This window comes from Polyodon spathula, chromosome 4, assembly GCF_017654505.1.
Source record: "Polyodon spathula isolate WHYD16114869_AA chromosome 4, ASM1765450v1, whole genome shotgun sequence".
Classification (NCBI taxonomy): Eukaryota; Metazoa; Chordata; class Actinopteri; order Acipenseriformes; family Polyodontidae; genus Polyodon; species Polyodon spathula.
Genome location: NC_054537.1, coordinates 80,045,046 through 80,064,546, shown reverse-complemented (window position 1 = coordinate 80,064,546; position 19,501 = coordinate 80,045,046). Strand labels below are relative to the sequence as shown.

Genomic DNA, 19,501 nt, shown 5'->3' with positions numbered 1-19,501 from the left:
CCAGTGAAGGCATTGCCCAGCCTGGAAAACTGTTATTTTTGTAAGTTTTGTTTTTTATCTTTTTTGTGTTTAAATTGCTTTGTTTTGGCCCTTGTGCCCTTTCATTTTGTGTTTATTTATAATAAAATAGTTATTTTCTTGAACTGCAGTCTGTCTCTGGGCCTCTATCCACTTGCCAGCCTGCCACACTGCTATTGACAAAAAGTGTTGTTTATTTGTTCTTTTATCCATGTTGAAATCAAGACTGTCTTTGGCTGTGTGTGTGTGTGTGTGATGATAGCACTAATTACATTAACACATACTAATAAACTGGCAGAGGCTCCACTTTCAGAAAACAAAGTTGTAGCCGTGGAAATTTCCTAGCCAGAATGAGGAAGTGCAACAGAATTGATTATGATTGTTGGCAAATAAGACAAATACTGCAAAAAAAAAAAAAAAAAAAAACAATCTGGTACCTGTTTATCTTGGGTGGTTTATTACAAATAGTTGAAAACAATTTCTCAGCTCAAACCCAGATAAATAAATCAGCAGTAGATACTGTAACATGCTTTTGTTCAGCTGCATCACATGAAAAATATGGATCACAAATATGTAATTAAAATAACACAATACATTTTGACTATAGAAGAAAGACACCTTTGAACATTGTGTATAAACTGAAGTAAAAAGCAATGTCATTAATGAAGAATTGTGTTTAGAGAAAATTAACACTTTCCCTAGCCAACTTCATTAAAATATACAAATATAAAATTTTTGGTGAAAATGCTATAAACAACTAATTGTTAACATTTTAGAAATTACAGATGCCTTTTCCTAATACAAAATCAATTATTTGCTCACAAAAAAAAAAAAAAAAAAAAAAAAAAAAAACTTGCTTTTATTATATATCATTTGAGACTATTTAGTGATGGAAATTATTAGCTAGATTTTCAAAGCTGTTTTTGAAATAAAAACCACACTAATGAAGTTACCAACCTAGAAATAAAATAACTGAAACATTTAGTTTCTGGGCTTGTAAAAGTCTCACATTAAGAATTTCTTATTCATGTAACTGGTGTTCCGTTTTTTTTTTTTTATATGAGTAAATAGCTTTGAGGATCAAATTTTAACCAGTTCCTCAGCAGAAGTTACAGTTCAGAATTTCTACAAAGGACAGGTATGTGGGTATTCAATGACCTGTGCCTAACTATACTTTATTTCAAGCGTGGTTTTTGTATTTTTTTCATTATTAAATATGATTTACTATTTTTTAAGATTTGTTTGACTGTCTAAAAAAATGTTTGGAGACTATTCTTCTATTTCTGTATTTTTTTATTTTTTATTTAGAGTGGCCAATTTAATTCTCACCTCAATGCTGCACCCCACTTGTCAACTCAGGGGAAGTAAAGAGAAACATATAACCTTCACCTAACCTGTTGTAATAGTGAGGTTGCCTGGGTAATCCCCTATTCTTATATTTCAACATAACCATTAAGCTTAGTGAGAGTCTATAACATTTAAAATGTTAATGTGTGAGTTAACGTTTTGTAAATAGTGGTTCGATGCTCCCATGATCCAAGACTTGATGAAAAAAAAATAGCCCCTTAATGATGTTTGTTTGTTCTGTAAAACACAGCACTATTATTCTTTTTTCCCCAATACTGATGGAAAATAGCTGCACAAAGAAAGCAAGCAAAACACTAAAAATAGAAAAACAATACATTATACTACATCTCTAATGGAGAAGGCTGTCGCCAGCTGTTTTTTTTAGCCACATCATATTTTAGTTATACCTCAGCCAGTCATTTGGGACGAGACAGTTTTTTACAATATTCACCTTGGAACGCCCAATTTACAGTATAGATACTGTATATCCCAGTTTTCTTCACCCACAATTCCATAACCATGACAACCCCAGCCAACAGTTTCACAGCCAAATTCAGCTAAAGTGTATAAGCCCCAAAATTTGCTGACTTGGTCCTACAGTGCCATCAGTTTGGTAGCACCATTACATTACAAGGAAGTACCAGTTTCATATTCCTTGGCCATTACAGTGAAGATTTCTTACAAAGTCCTTTCTTCAGATGCCAGTTGTGTCAACAGCGTTAATGTCAAGTTTTATTTAGAAGTCCAAAGGTCGAATCATCATGGCTGTAGCACGCAGGGAATAGCTGGGGCCTTTGAAGTAATGCCATTTTATACCATTTAGTTTTCCAAGGTTCTGTCCTGATTTGTAATACATCCCATTTAGGTTAGAAGGTCCACAGGCATCAAACCACCAACCTGGAACAGCAAAAGTTTAAATTAAATAACTTTGACACTAGCTATGATGTTATAAAAATTTGTATCAATTTAATAAAGAATAATGTGGAAGACACATATGTTACTGAAAGCCAAATGTAGATGGTTCAAACAGTAACTGGAGTTGCTGTATAACATTGTACATTGCATTACACTTAATTACCACAGTAGTGCAGCAATTTGCTCTTCAAAATACCAATGTCTTTTTACAGAATATTCATTGGTGGTTACTGGTTTCCAAACAGTTTTGGAAATGTAATTTATTGCCAAATTTTAATATGTTAGAAAAACAACCTGTAATAATGTATTTAAAACTGAGAAGTCAAGGCAGTTTTATATACCATGTTTGATTTCCAGGATTTAGTATGCATCATTGCCAAAGTAATTTTGCCTCTGGGTAGTACCATTGAACCCATATGTTGATGATGTTCTCAACTGAATGAAAATCACTTATTCATATGAAAAGTAAATTTGAGATGTTAATTTCTAAAGTGACCATTCCACATTTTTAGAGGTAAGTTGTATTTAATGAATAATTTACAATACCTTTTGTTGCAGTTCAATTAAACTTTGAAAAAATGTATTCAAAATTGTTATTATCACATTAATGTCACATCTCAAAGGTAAAAAAACAACAACAACAAAAAAACCCCACCAATTACACATTTAAGTGACTACTTTCAATCACCTAAATGAAATGTTTATTTCTGTTGTTTGTATTTTTCCTTACTGAAAAAAAGAGTTGTGAAATTGTATTTATGTTTTAAATGAATGCTAAAGACACTGTCCTATGTTTCTTGTATGACTGCTTGTTTAAATATTTAGATGGCCTATATTATTTGGGGTATCACTAGATCCACTTGTTACAAGATGATCATACTGTTTTTGTCTCAAATAAACACACTATTTAAAAAAAAAATAAAAAAATACTATATATCAGTTTGATACAAAGATGTTAGACGGGGAGTTTCGTTCTAAATTTTGAACAACATCTGTTTTTGGAACCTGACTGAGGCACAACGTGAGGTTTAAAATTCGGAATATGTTGCTTCCTTTTTTCAGTAAATGAGTGAAAAATATGGCATAAAAGACATTTGGTGAGGTCTGTTTCTTCCTTTTAAGCAAATGGCCTCTAAAATACGTTAGCGCAACCCTGGTCCTTAAGTCCCCAGGTTTTTGTTTTCTCCTTTTTTATATCATAATATTTAGTTTACCATTGAAACAACCTGGAGTGTTGGGGCACTTGAGGACCTGCTTGGAAACCAATGCTTTAGTAGCATGTGCAACAGTGTGCACAAGGAGTTACCTTTTCTGTAGGATCCAAAAAGCATCTTTATCATTTTGTCTAACTCGCACAGCTGAAATTATTTTACTTCACATTAAAAACGCTGAATACAGTATTTCCCATACCATACTTAATAGAATGGAAAAGGGTGTTGAGGGACCCTCATAAATACAGTCTGTGAAAACTCTGATGTGTTGCACCAAAGGCTGTAAATTTACACTTCAAAGAAGTGTATGGGGCCATTATATTTCTCGCCAGAAATCAGATGTTTTGGATGAATTTCTCAGCTTGGTAACTGCCCTTCATAATAAATCTGTCCCATGGACATTTTGAACCTGGATGAAATAGGTGGACAGCATATAGTAAAAGATGATCCTTATGGACTTCATCAGCCACTTACAGTACATAATTGACTTTAATATAAACATCTGATTTATATTCATGACTATTGCTTCAGCTGTTTTGTCCTTGTTAAATGTATGTCATGTGATCAGCTTTAGCGGTTTAATGTATGCTATAGTGGTTAAAATATATTTTAATATAAATAAAGATTAAAAAATAAAACAACATTGTAATGCTTTTTGTAAAAACAGTTCTAATAAATGTGAATTTATGTAATAAGTTTGTCATAAATGAATAGACACACCCTTAGGACAAGCCTATTTACTTATGACAAGTTTCTATACAGTACAGTATTGTAAATTGGAAATGGTTGCCGGGATCAGCTGGAGGCTGATTTGTTGACTTCCAGGTATGCGGACCTATGCCACTGAGACGATGGGAAACAGTTTCATGTGATAATAATTCCCAAGAATGTTCCCTCCAGGGCAGTACCCTGTGTGTCTGTGGGTTTATGGGTGGCACTAATGAAAGACTTAAGTAGAAACCACAATATATGTCAGGCAGTGTGATGGAGAGTGAGTTTTTGGGCTCCATTGGCTTCCTGTAAACTATTCCATTCTGTATGCTAAGGGTGTTAGTTGTTTAATGAGCCATGTCACCATGTGAACCATTGCCCTCCCCCCTGATTGGTTATACATTGTTTTCTTACCTCCAGTTAGCATCAGAGCACACTTGCAGATACAGTTATCATTGTCAGCATCTCTAGTGCTGAAATCTGCACCATGTATAACCAGACTGCTCTGTTTCCCTGCAGTCCCACTGTGACTTTTTAGAAACAACCTATGAAGGAAAGAACATTTTTATACTGAGAACCATCGACTGCACAATTATGTCTACTCAGTATGTTATTGAAACAAGTACTGTACTTAAGTATGGCAGATTGAGTCTTTGTCGACAGAGTTACACTTGGATATATTCTTGCATTATTTGAAATAATAATAATAATAATAATAATAATAATAATAATAATAATAATAATAATAATAATAATGTGTGTGGTTTATAAAGCAGATAAACAACATTTACTTCAAACCATTATTAAAGACCCTAAAAATAACATAATAAATGTACAGCACATACAAAACAACCTGCATGTCACTGGGTTCCAGTGTAGTGTTCTTAGAAAATTAAACTTACTAAATAAATACCAAAACTCCCATGAGATTTGAAACTGAAAGTAATATTTAAAGAACCATTTACTGTGCTCTGAACCTTCTTGTGGTGCAAATATAACCAAATAAAAAAATGACCCATGCAGATGGCAAAGTCACAAACATTGGGCTGTGCTGGTTACAAAGAAAGCAGCCTCTAATTTTTTTTTGTAAAATGTATCTATTATTAATCAAATGAAAATAATGAAGTAAATACGTAGGGCTAGCTAATGTAAATGTGTAGAAGAATAGGGGCCCCGCTGACTGGTCAATGTAACTTTTCTGTTATTTTGGAGTATACCAAAGATAATTTTATTGTCATGATGCCACTGGGTACTGATGTGAGGAAGAAGTCACACGTTTGCAGACCTTTTCCTGCAATGCTAATACATACTAATTATGCATTCTTCTGTGAGCTGAACTTGCCTTGAGTGATACCAAGCACCTTTCAACAATGGGCAAGAAGGATTACTGTTTTGTCACAATAAAGAAAACCTTCATTTGGTTTATTTGCATGGGGAAATGGTTTGCTATCGTATATGCCTAAGACTAACACAAACAAACAAAGGGATGTGTGGCTTCTGTAGAGGCGTATCTTGATAATGATAGGACATTTCAGTACTTGCACAGGCTATAATAAACTTTCTCCTTGTTGTGATGACAGATAGCTTGCGGATAATGGATTTGTTTAACAGATTTTATTGTAGACTAAATATTGCTTTCAAATTTATCATGTGATCAAGTTATTGTTTTATATTAGATACTATATTTGCTCTTAGTACATTAGTTCAATATATATTATATATATATATATATATATATATATATATATATATATATATATATATATAAATATTATATACACATTAGCTTTTTAAAAAACATGTCTATAAAAAATGTGTAAGAAATAAGCAGAAATACACAATGAAAAGATTGTATACAAATGGCACTCTCCAAAAAGGGAGTAGAAGTACTATGCAGACCCATCCTTTGAAGATTTAGGGAGTGTTATCACATAAGTGAACCAAAGTGAGATTAAGGAGATGCATAAGGGAGGTATGTGTGTCAGAGTGTTTAATGTCTTTCAGTAGGAAAAGAATGGCTGCTGAAGTCAGCAGAGCACACTTTTGAATTAAGTGTGGAAAAAATATAAAATATCAGTATACATAGTAAGAAACTACAAAGAGCAATAATTATGTGTACAAACTTCTAGCACACAATGTTTTTATACATGTTCGGGAATGTTTATTTGTATAAGAGCTTGTGACTCTTATCACTTGTGAACAACTTATTGGATTTATGAGAATCAAACAAATCGAACATAATAGCACCCCCCCAAGCCCCCCCCCCCCCCCCCCACAAAAAAAATAAAAGTAAATACAGTATAATCGGAAATCTCGAAAAACTACTCACCTCTAAATCTTTTGTAGTCATTTTTGTATTACTTTAGTATAAACATATACATGTTAATTTGGATTCATATGTTGTTTTTTATTGACCTTATGTGAACGAAAAGACACACATTTGCCAGTTTTCCCATTGGAAATAGTGATATTTTGAAATATCACTGTCCTGGTCACAAAAGCAAAGTTTGTGGGGAATAATAGCCATTTTCTATACTTTTGAGGCATAAGCAATTAGGAAATAACACTTACTACCCAGGAACAAAAAAAAAATTTAAAAATTGTTACACGGTGTAATTAGTCTCCAGCCAGTATATCTCTCACGCGGGTGTTACATTGTTAAAGTTGTTGTCTGATGAGACCACATACTAGCAGACCAGATGTGGTATCAGATTGAGGTTCACACAGTGAATGTTGCTGATAAATATGGCAATGCAATTTAAATGAGAAGATCAGAGTGAGACAGAGTTAATGAAAGAAGCTGCTGCATTGTTTTAAATGTCTGCATTGAAGAGGAGATCAATATGGCACATCCGTGCTTCCAGGCCTAAGAAGATTGCATTCACATCACATGGTTATTTCTAGGATATGCAGTAATTATTTTAACCTTGACCGTTTGTGGCAAAACTTATTGTTTCTGGGATATCCAAGTTCACAGCATTCATTTGGACAGACCCTGACATTGCTTGACAACAGTCAACTATAGGCACCCCAAGTAAAGTGGGAAAACAGCTTGACGAGGCTCAAGAATTCCTTTTCTACAGTTTTCTACAGTTCTAAACCAGTTCTCAAGAGCGTTGTTAGTTTCTGAGATAGCTGTAAAGACAAATGGGTTTGCAAAATACACAAACACACACCCTTACAGATCTTTGCCTTGGCAGGGGTTCATATCTGCCAAGTTAAAAAATGCTTCCACTTTGTGAATGCTAGAAAGCTAAGTAATGATCAGTAAATCATGCATTCAGTGGCAATCGTAGTAAAATGCAATACTGGTTCTGTCATTGGTCAGGTTCCTGGTGTTTGTCGTCAGGATGGCATATACATGTAGCTTTCTGTGAAAGCATCCTTGAAACTAACAAAAACATCACAATGTTAACTGTCACTTTACTCTCCAATGTTTATGAACTGGTCCTACTCCAGGACTGCTTGTAGCTCCTCCCATAAGTCATTGAAAAGTCACATCTAACACAAAATTATACAATTTATTCATTGCCATCCCCATTGCATTTGGATCATTTACTGTTAGGCTGTGTTGACAGTACATTAAAGTTCTATTAAAATACCAAAATGTTTAATATTTGTAACAGGTTTTATAAAAATTGGATTAACTGACACACAATGTCCTTTTAACAGCTTTTCTATTTCACATTTGTCTTTTTTCATTTTAGTTAAAATTATTATACAACAATCCATCAATCTGTATATATTATAGTAATTTGTGACATCATTGAGTGTGACAAGATTTGTTATGAATGTGAAACTGGGCATCACTCCCACACACATGGAAAAGCTAACCGCCCCCCCACCCCGTGACAAATGGTTTGTTGCAAATGGAATACAAAGCCCAACTCATCACTCAAGAGAATAAATAAAAGTGAAATGGCCTAAAGACACAAAGAAGAGACCACTGTTAAATAAATCACATCGGATGCTGGTAACTGCTTAGAAATGCAGAATTCCTTCCCACAAAAAAAGGAACTTTTTCTAAATCGCTGATTTAACAGGAAAATGGACTAGCGACATATGAAAATTGTAGGAGCTGTTGGCTTAGGCATCCAAGATTTTTGTATATGCTGGTGTTTCAAAGTGTATTTTAGGCTTACTATATATGTGAAATGCTACAAATGCATGCTTGATTAAAATAAATGAAACAACAACACAATCTGTTTGAGATTACTCAAAGTCATAAGAAAATTATGTTTCTGCATATGCAAAACCTGCTTTGCAATTCGATTTTACCTGTTTGAATTGTAAGTTTGAATGGACATAACTTGGGTGAAGCAATCCTTCGATCCTACCTTCTTCAAATAAATATTTGTTGACAAACTTTAAACTATGTTTGAATAGCGAAGACAAAATATTCCCCATTATAATATATATACTATATATATATATATATTATATATATATATATATAATATATATAATATATATAATAGGATAGGAAGTAAAAAAGCCACCCCCTTATTTTTTCCATGGGGGAAAAAATCATGTTTGATTATTAAATGTACAAACTTGCTTATACATCTGCCACTAGGTCAATTCAACTGATCAGCCCATCGGTCCTTCATCAACATCTTGAAAAAAAAAAAAAAAAAAAAAAGTTTAATGGCCACTCCCTGCTACTCTGTAATAGAAAAGACATGCAAAAAAGGAACACTGACTAGCAAATACATATCTTGCGAGTCGGCCAAAACTTAAGTGGCACATTAGATTGACGCATACTAAACTATGACATCATAAAACCCCTTTTACTCGATAGAATTTCCACACTATTACATGCTATTTTATTACATATAAGTGAATGGTAAACCCTCAAATTTTTCCAGACATGTCCTCAAATAATTCCCTACAGCCCATTTTCCTCAGAAATCATCCACAGCTTTTAAAAGTAATTATATTTATTGTTTTTCAACCCAGTTTGAAATGACACATTCACTACTATCTAGCTAATAATTATGATGAAAAATGTGATTTGTTCCTGATGAGCTGAATACTGTATAAACAAAAACAAAAAAACCATGAACCTCTATTTGTGCATCTGCAGCAATTACACAGGCAACATTGTCACAGCATCTGCACTGTGAAAGATGGGGGGTGACCTACCTCTGTCTAAAAAAAAAATCCTGAACAATAAGGGTTGGAAGACCTCATTCTGGAGGTATTTTACTCCAAATAGCTATTATATTATTTTATTCTGAAACTATAGTAATAAAAAAAAAGAAAAAAATCAAAATACAATTCTAAACCTATAATACTGGTTCTGGTGAAATCTTTGTTATACTGACTGCAATGTGTGTTTTTGATTTCAGTTCACTCACATCTCAGTGTTGGCAGGTTGAAAGGTCAACTGTTTCTTCTACTTCTCCTGCCTTTCAAAATTAGGCTCTGCTACCATTAGCTTTTGAAAAATCAGATCTAGGCCTTAAAATCAATTGAAAGTGATTTTCAGATACCTATTTATTATTTATTATATTTATGAATGGACTCAAATGATAATAAATACAAGGATGTTTAGTCCAACTTGCTCTATAATAATATGGATGGATATCCCTATGCTACTGCTGTCACTGTTTACAGCAATTTATATTAACAGTTGTTCTCTCCAGTTAACCCTGACAAATAGACTACTTTAAAATACAAAAATGGTTACCACGTTATGCACCTTTTGAATAAACATAAAAAGGAAATGTTGGTTTGCCTAGGGTTTAAAACCAATAAATACCTCTTGGCCTACTCATCTGGTTTCTTTGTCCCCAATTTGTGAAACCACGAGCCAAGATGAGTTATGTGGCAGTAAGACTCCTAGCAAAATATACAAACGGACTGTCCAAACATAGCTCAACTCCCTTAGCGTCCCTTGTGGCTGATACAGTCACATATAAGGCAATGGTTCATTGCCTGTCTCTACTTTCTGGTCCAAACCTGACACCATGACCCAGCCAATAGGCTTTTGTTTGACCTTTGAATGTGTTAAAATAATGATATATCTTGGAATTGCTGAAATCTAGGAAATATTTTATTTTACTTCAGTCTTTAAGTACATTTACTCTTGTCCCCAAACCTAGAAAAGTCAGTGCCATACCCTTAAAAAGGAAACCAGGTGTTCATAATGAAGTAAGATATGTATTAATTAATTAGTGCTGTATAAAACTGTTTTGATTGACTTAGAGATGACAAATATATGTATACTGCTGCTGTATTAAATGCATTTATGTGGTTTACTTTCATAGCAATATGTTTGTTAACATACAGATACACCACCTCATTCTCTTCACCTAACATTTAAAATATTTTCAAAGATAAACTCTACGTACTATAACTATAAACAGTATTGCTAGAAAAAAGATAAATACTGGTAGATAATACAGCTGCTCAAAGGTCTTGGGATGTTAATTCAAAAGTGTCTGTCAGTGATTAGTTATTCATTTTCGTTCATGTTTCTCTCATAGACAGATAACAAATCTACGTGTGTTAAGCTTCTGAGGGCATGCATCCTGCCTCATTTAAAGCCTCTTCTCACAACAGCTCTCTAGAGAGATTATGTGCTGCCACCCAGGCAAGGTTTTTTGACACTGAGCCACGTGGTTTCCCAGACTTTTGTGTGGCTGTGGCAAGCTGCCTCTGACTAGTGGAGCTTTCGGACTCAGAAGAATACACCTCAGATATCACAAGTCTTTTACTAGCACAGGCACTGTAAAAAAATAAAAAAATAAATAAAAACTAAATTCTGATTAGCTAATCTGCGTGTACTAATGAAATATTAATACCTGATTCGGTGGACATTGGCAGCACTGCCTACATTAGGCGTATTAGTGCTATTTTTCTACGTGAAATACAAATCTTTAAATGTTTCAGAACATTTTGCTTTGTTTCACAATATGGTTACTAAGATTAAGCATCGCGATTTTGACCAGTTGAATCTAAACGGGTGACTCACCACAAGACTAAAAATGCTGCCACATGCTGAACATCGCACACAAGGCTTGCTGTAATTAGAACCTTTTTATGAAAAAGGTTCATCCCACATCTTCTTTTCATTATTCTTTGGACCAATTCCTTCTTCCAGAACTTTCGTACTATTGTTCAGATTGTAATTACTCTACAGTGGCGCAGAAATATTTTAAACCCAAAATTGCACACTCTTCAAAGTTCATGCGGTCCTTATTACATTTGTGCACAGAAGCAAAGAGTAAATTTCCTGTTCTCGCAATCTTTCTTTAGACAATGGTATTATTGTGTATTGCAGTAAAAATTAGACTGTTCTTATTTTATTGTTTCCCCACCGACAAAACCAGAAGGGTGCAGTCCCCATAAAGCAATACTCTAGAGCAGTGCTTTTCAACCAGGGGTACTTCTAAACCATTGTGCATAAATTACAGCCTGACTAGTTTCAAAATTATCATCCACCTTTACACATACGTGATTTCGATTGCACAGATTTCCACTCTCATATTAGGCGCTGCTGCATTTCGGTGACAGAAATAGAGACTGGTTGAATTTGTTTTCGGTTTGATGGCGTACATCACAAAAATGTATAAATGCCTTAATTGCAAAACAAAAATGGAGCGGACATTTTGAAAAGAACTTTGAAACAAACTTTAAAATTATAAATGTCAAACGTTGTCAGGATGTTAGAAATGAAAATAAAAATTACAGGTATTTAAACAGTTGTAGCAACACATGGGGACGTGTCACGCTATATTCTTTCAGAACCCCACAACTCACTCTTTTAATGTTTTTGATGTTAAATGGCACACAATTATTCTGAGATGGGAAGTAAATGGTAACGTGATAAACATTTACAGTGTAGACTATTTGGTTTATTTATCATAATTTTGCCAAATAGAAAGAAAATATGTGTGTTTCTGACGAGATTCCCAAATGCTGTATTTTGATTCTGTGCATCCAAAGACTTATATTTAAAAGTTTTAAGAATTACAGTTACAATTGCTATCTAAACCAGCAGTTTGTCAGTCCAAAACCTGTGACATAAATGATAGTAAATAAACTGGAAAAATGTAACTTGTAACTTTTCCAACTGTGGTAGCACCAAGTAGAGTGAAAACTGTGAAACCACCAGACAGAAAGACTACAGTTTTAAAAAAAGGTTGAAAACCACTGCCTTAGAGAACGGTAGTTTACAAAATATGCTTTGTATCATAAACAAAAATACCATTGTGTTATGTTGGTTAAACAAAATTGCTACATTGCAAAATGTAGCTGCAGTCTAAATATACTGTGTGGTTTACTTTCAAATGAGATTTGATTGCAACTTGGTACGAACAACATTAACAGAATTCAGACCAAATATACAGGTAATAAAAGGTGTGGGGAATAGTGGGGTTTTTTTACATTTATTAGCCCATCAAATTTGAATGTTTTTTTTAAATTTTTTTTATAGATGTTAACTTGGGATATGCATATATTTATACAATGCTGCTGTGTATGAATGGTGTCTGATGGTTCCTGGTACAGTACCTAAACACTATCTGTGCTTTAGTTCAAACTCTCTCCGATTATCTACTTGCAATTAGACCTTGTAACTACAAACACAGGTATAATGAAGCAGAACAACAATTGCTGTGTTGTTCTTATCACACCCAGGGAAGTTCTAACTACCATGAGTCGGATATTTTAATTAAAAAATTAAACTGGTGTGGCTCCCGAGTGGCGCATCCAGTAAAGGCGCTCTGCGTGAGTGCAAGATGCAACCTATAGCAACCTGGATGTCGCCGGTTCTAGTCTGGACCATTCCACAGCTGACCGTGGACGGGAGTTCCCAGGAGGCGGCGCTCAATTGGCTGAGCATCACCAGGGGGGTCTAGGTCAGCCAGGCTGTCCTCAGCTCACCACACACCAGCAACCCCCGTAGTCTGGCCAGGCACCTGCGGGCTTGCCTCCTACACTGTAGCTCCTGGGTGGCTGAATGATGAATTCTCAGTGTGTAAAGAAGCAGGTGGCTGACAGCACACGCTTCAGAGGACAGCATGTGTTCATATTCACCCCTCCCAAGTCAGCACAGGCTATAATAATTGGGCATTTCAAATTGGGTGAAAAATAATGGCATATATATATATATATATATATATATATATATATATATATATATATATATATATATATATATATATATATATTAAAATGGTGAAAAACAGCACTTGTTTGTTCTGTAATAGATACATTTTTTCATATATTAAAAATGTCACACACAGCATTATGACTGAAATTCCAAATACTTTGTTTAGGCAATCTTAATGTTGTTAAAAATCTAAATGAAACCTTGACTGGAAACAGTTGACATGGTTTAGATAGATGGGGTTAATCAGCTGTATTTCTGATTTCTGTATTTTTTCCCAAGCTTGCTCTTTCTTTTAAACTTTGGATGGACTTGGACAAAATGTAGGTTCTGGCAACAGTCACAAAATAGTTTAGTTAACTGGCAGTTATCCATATTATTCAGACTAATGGGTACTCTACATTATAATGCTTTGTCCTTATACACCAATGTGTATGTGTGTTACATTTCAGTAGTCAAATCACTGCCAAAATATCTCAGTTTCAGCTTGATCTAAATAAGGTACCACTCTAAGACAAAGTGAACAATTTTGTTGTGGGTCTCCAGAACATACTTTGAATAACATACAATGTCTAGGTAATTAAGCTTGAAAACAAAAGTGCCAAAGCATCTCAGCAGAAATGCCTTGTGTTCTGTTTCATTTAGCTGCTAGTTTTATGGTTTATCTTGGCTGGTTTCCATTCAAAACAGGACAGAAACCGTCATACCTCAATAATTTGAGAGAACAAATCTATTCATAGAGAAATGCGAAACGATTATTGACATTACAAAACTTCATATCAATTTTATTTTTTTATACATGTTTTTTGTGGATTTTCACAGATGTTTTACTGTATTACAAAACAATATAGTTTAGAAATGTACCCCAATAAACTGTTTCAGAATACACTATAGTTTAATTACAACGTAAAAGCCATATCTACATTTTGAAATTAATTAATTAATACAATCTAAAAGTTGAATGTCTTTTCGTCTGAACCCTTCTCCACCTAATCTTAAATGAAGATCTAGTGATATTTTATGTTATGGATGAATATTTTAAGATATCTTGCAATATCTGTGAACTTGATTTTCTACAGTCAAGATCTGTGATTCTTTATTGGATACTAAAAAGTTTTGATGTTTGAAAATGTGTGGGTTTTTACATTTTGGCTCCATGCTGTCCCCTTGAGAGTACAGTAAACAGGAGCTTTAAAAATAATTGAAAGACTTTTCAAAGCTTAAGAAAAAGACATTTAATGCGAAAAAATATGGGGCTGTATTTTTAAAAAGTTCTTAAGAAAAATTGTCTTAAATCCAAATTTTTTCTTAAATTTGTACTTATGACTATGCTTTTAAATAATCTGGATGCAAGTTAATACATTTTCCAATATATATCCTTTACACTCAGCTGTTCAAACTTTGGAAATTCTTTAATTCCACTTTTTTTTTCCCTTGGAGTCTCTAAACAATTCGCACAAACAGGACATTTGTGTTAAGTGAATTCATATTATCAGAAGTAATTCACAATAAGCGACTGCTAATTTACTTTGCAAGTTCACAATAACACATTTTCACATTGTATTATTTGTACTATGATACGTATTATATCACAACCCATGTATCTAGGTAGGTACAATATCATTGTGAACCCAAAGATACACACTCCTGCTGAATATACAATGTCATTTGATAATGCACATTTATAAGCACATACAATATTGTGCAATATTTGTGCACGTTTGACTATTCTAACATATTTTCCAGAGAGGTTTTACTTACTGTAATTTTGAGAATAGTTGCTTCCTTTATCTGCTTGTGTTTACTGTGAGATATGTACATATTGGCTTCAGCATTGTGTTACCCATGGCTTGTTATGTGCCAATGCAACTCTAAGTCAGGGAGATAAGCCACAGGACCTGTGTATATTCCCCAAGCAATTTTATGCCAGCCTTGAAATATTCATTTTCAGTATGTAACAAACTCAAATGAAAATGTAAAACATGGATGAACATAAAGAGTCAAATGTGCACAACTAACACGCAGCCCTGGTCTAATCTAGATGTAACCCTCAGCATGGACAGTATACGGCTGCATGTTTTAAAAAAGGGTATGGCACCGGAGCTTGGAACCGAAAGCATCTGATAATGCTTGATAATAGAAATGGTTTATTTTTTTGGCCAAGTGATGCAAGAACTGGAGAAAGGCTTATCGTGTTCCACACTGTTCTCAAATTGTCAAATTCACTTACACGGTTCTTGGATTCTATTGGTATGCAGTCCAAGATTAGTTTATGTAGTTCTCAACACAAATGACCAGTCAGTACCTAGGCATACATGCTATAAAATCATATTAGACAATTCTGTGTGCAATTGGAAAGCAATTTGCCAAGTTCCAAAACATGTTGTTATTACATGCAATTAAATACTAACTGCAAGGTTTTACTACACGCATGTAAATGAGTGTCAATTCTAAATAAAGATGTGAAATGAAACACATTAACCTTAAACATGAGGTGCTACAGTTACTCTACAAATTCAATGAGCCATAACAACATTTTGACTTTTCAGAATCAAATGTACCATCCTCCCGCCCAATGTACTCACCTCGTATAGGGTTTCCAAAGTTTAGAATGTAATACAAATCATTGTTTGTTTTTTGTATTATAATTAAAATAGGATCCATGAAATGATCCTTACCTGTAATTGTGCTTCTCATTCCCAATATAAAACCGGTCATATTGAGAGAATGCTTGAGTTCCATCCCAATCCGTCAGTTCGATTCTCAGCGAATACTGCCGCTGACTGGTAAGCAGGAAAACAAATTCATTTCCAAGCCAATGCTCACCAGATGGGCTCCCAAAACCCTAGAGGAAAGTTGAGGTGATACATTTATTATTACTCTGTTTGGCTGTTACAATGTTTACATTTTTCTGAGACATACATCCCTCATTGGTGCTGTTAGATCAGCAGTAGCATCATTTTGGACTGCACGTTAATATAGTTGTTTACTTTGGAGAATATCCAGGAAAACAATAGTTTGCACTCTGTAATAACTACAATATTGATTTGTATTTTATTTATAACATTAAAGGCACAATATTCTGTTGGTTTGAACTGTTTTTTATTTCAAATAGCACAACAGTTATCATATGAATACACTGGGTGCTAAACAGCCCTATTCTTACCTATTTATGAGGTCAAATGAAAACACAAATTGAAAACAAATGTTAAAGCAATGTCATGTAGGTGCTGCCTATTGTTTTCTCATTCAAACTGTAATACAACATACTATGCTGTATACTGTAATGAATATGTAATTAAAAAGACATAACATTTTATAGGTTTCTAATTACTGACCAAGCCATAGAATGCAGGCCAGTTTTCTAATAAACATCATTCACAGAACATGTTTTTTGTTATTTGTTTGTTTGCTTTCATTATATGATTATACTTGAGTTAAACAGTGAAATTGTTCCAGATGTTTTTATAAAGAACTGTGGATAAGACGAGGACAGAATCTGGATCAGGTTTCATCTTACCATAAACAAGGAAGGTCTATTAAAGGTCTTGTGGTTTGGATACTGAGCTATATCATTCTGGCATGTTACTAGCCAGATTTAACTATAGTCAATTCTCATTAAAACAAACTCGGATTAGACAAATATCCTGATACTACGAATCTTCGACATGGTCTCGGCCTAATTTAGCAGCCACTTATTGTAAATTACTTCTTATCATACAAATTCACTAAACAGGAATTTTCCCCAGGGATTTTCCCCTTGGTCGAACAGCTGATATTGGGAAATGTATTAACTTGTATCCAGATTAACACCTATGATGCATTTCAAGTTGCCATAGTGCTCACGCATCAATGCCAATTCCACGAAACAGCACTAAGACATGCACTGTCCTTGCGGACAAAAGTGGAGGTGTTGAAAGTGGTGGACAATGCACCACCAAGAAAAAGAAAGATGTTCAATATTTCTGCAAACACTTTGTCAACGATTCTGAAAAGCTGGTGTCAATAATACAGGCCTATGAACAGCAAACTGTGGCTGCATGCTGTCAGTATTTCCAAGTATTTCATTACCTGATGTTGAGGACACCTTGCTTTCGTATTTTAAAAATGAAAAATGTGCAGTTCATAAGCAGTGTATACTTTTTAAGTTCACTTACAATAAAATACACAGTAGTTTTAAATGTATAATATGTTTCATTGTACTGTAATTGAAAAATGATTTCAGTGTTACTTACTGTATGCATTTGGCTTAAACACCTGATAATAAGAATTACTGATAAGACTAAGGGTAGATGTACTAAGATGGGCCAGTCGCAGTGCAAACATACTGCAATTTGTATTAATTGCAACAATTTGCAAAGTATACATTTTGTCGTCTGTACTAAGAGAAAATATGTTAATGAAAAGAGCGGCAATATACTAATTTAAATATTTATTGCGTCGTCTTAGCGAGATCTCTCGCATTCATGGCAAAAGTTATGCAACACAGTTCAAATAAATAGCAGGAGCTGAGTTGTGGTTTGTAGTCAATAGCAGTAGCGTCAATTTAGTTTCAAATATCTGTAGCAGGATAGCGTCACGGACCAAGCCATTACTGGCGGGGGGGGGGGGGGGGGGGGGGGGGTCTCGGAGACAGGAAGTTGCAGTTAAAGTGTTAATGTACACATTTATTGTCATGAAACAGGAACAAAATAAACACAGGAACAAACAAAACAGAGGAACAAATGCAAGGGTTAAACAAAATGTTACAAACATTTCAAATAAACACACTTTACTATTGCGAGTGGGCAGACACCTTCACTGGACAATCCTTCTCCCTAAACTCACCCAACTAAACAATGGATTTGGCTTCATGTATATAGCATGTGGCTGGGGCTTGACTGACCATCAACCATTCAATCAAGGCCCCAGCTACACTCACCACATGGAATTAACCCCATCCCTGCCAAACCAAGATTCAAAATAATAAATCTTTATTTACACAAACCACACTATTTACACATTCCCTACAACAAGTACAAACAAGACTGTAGTGTTTGCATACTGGTATGTGTGCAGAACAGAGTGAATGAAATTCTTTGGATAGGACTGAATCAGTGCCCTGGAGAGCAGTTCCATAAAATGGATTGAGCAATGAATAGGATATAGTACTGTTCTCTAACCTTTTCTAGGCTATTTTACAAAGAGCCAGTAATACATATAGTACATATTCTTACATTAATCGTCTTATTTAGTTCTTCAATTTCTATTGCTCATAACTTTATCTCCTTATTAAATATCCCTCAAGCTTGCAGCATTACTCTATTAAAATATCATCCCATGTACTTTATTAGCAATATCATTAAACAAACGACAATACCTTACATTTCATTGTGTGGTCCAGTGGGCTGGAGCACGGGCTCCTCCCCTTTAATCACCTTGGGATTTAAATCACTAGTCAAGTCTCCTGTTCTTTCTGTTTACATTTTTCATCACTCCATCCTTCCTTCGATACCTCTGCAACTCCTTCTCCCCTCACGCCATCCTGCCTCGCTGGGCCTCATATCCTCGCACCCCCCCTCCCCCTTTATAACAACCCAATTTTCTACATTGGGTAAATGTGGATCATTAACCAAGGCTACTAACATCACTGTTACTACACATTAGTTCACACAGTTAAATCATACTTTTGTCAGACCTGAATAGTATATTGTTTATGATGCCAGACCTCACATGGTAAAGTCTACATATTTCTTCTGCCTGGTGAAGACAGACAACAGATGTTAATATTTTCAACTCTTACAGTTGGCTATGGGAGGACATACCACTCAGTTCTCCACACAGCTGAGTTATATTAGCATCAGGAATGGCATTCAAAAACAGTGTCAACTCCAAATAACATTATACTTGGAAATACACCCTAAAAAAAGTATAGTGACTAAAACAGCAAACAAGGTCCACACCATTGAAGATGCTTGAAAAAGTTGACAAGAAATACCAGATGTCTTGAAACCACTGAAATGAAGGCAAAATGGACCCCCACCAATAGGTAAATCATGCCTGTTAGTTTTCAATTTGCTAACAATATGAATCCAAAAATTATTCCATTCCAAAGAGCATTCATAACTATGTTGTAAAGAACATCATTTCTTAAAATTAAATTACATACAGTAAAAATAGCCTGTGTGTATAGGACAAGTGA

General features: G+C 34.5%; 1 protein-coding gene across 1 annotated transcript in view; it reads right to left on the bottom strand.

Annotated features, from left to right (window-relative positions):
• Positions 1 to 876: 876 nt before the first annotated feature.
• The window catches only part of LOC121314917 (angiopoietin-1-like), a 95,846-nt gene continuing 77,221 nt past the window's right edge, over positions 877 to 19,501 (bottom strand). Inside the window, exons 7-9 of the mRNA XM_041248663.1 lie at positions 15,999 to 16,165; positions 4,617 to 4,747; positions 877 to 2,262 (exon numbers count right to left, since the gene is read on the bottom strand). Of these exons, the coding sequence (XP_041104597.1) occupies positions 2,102 to 2,262; positions 4,617 to 4,747; positions 15,999 to 16,165 (459 nt within the window). The 3' untranslated portion in view covers positions 877 to 2,101. The remainder of the gene's footprint in view (positions 2,263 to 4,616; positions 4,748 to 15,998; positions 16,166 to 19,501) is intronic.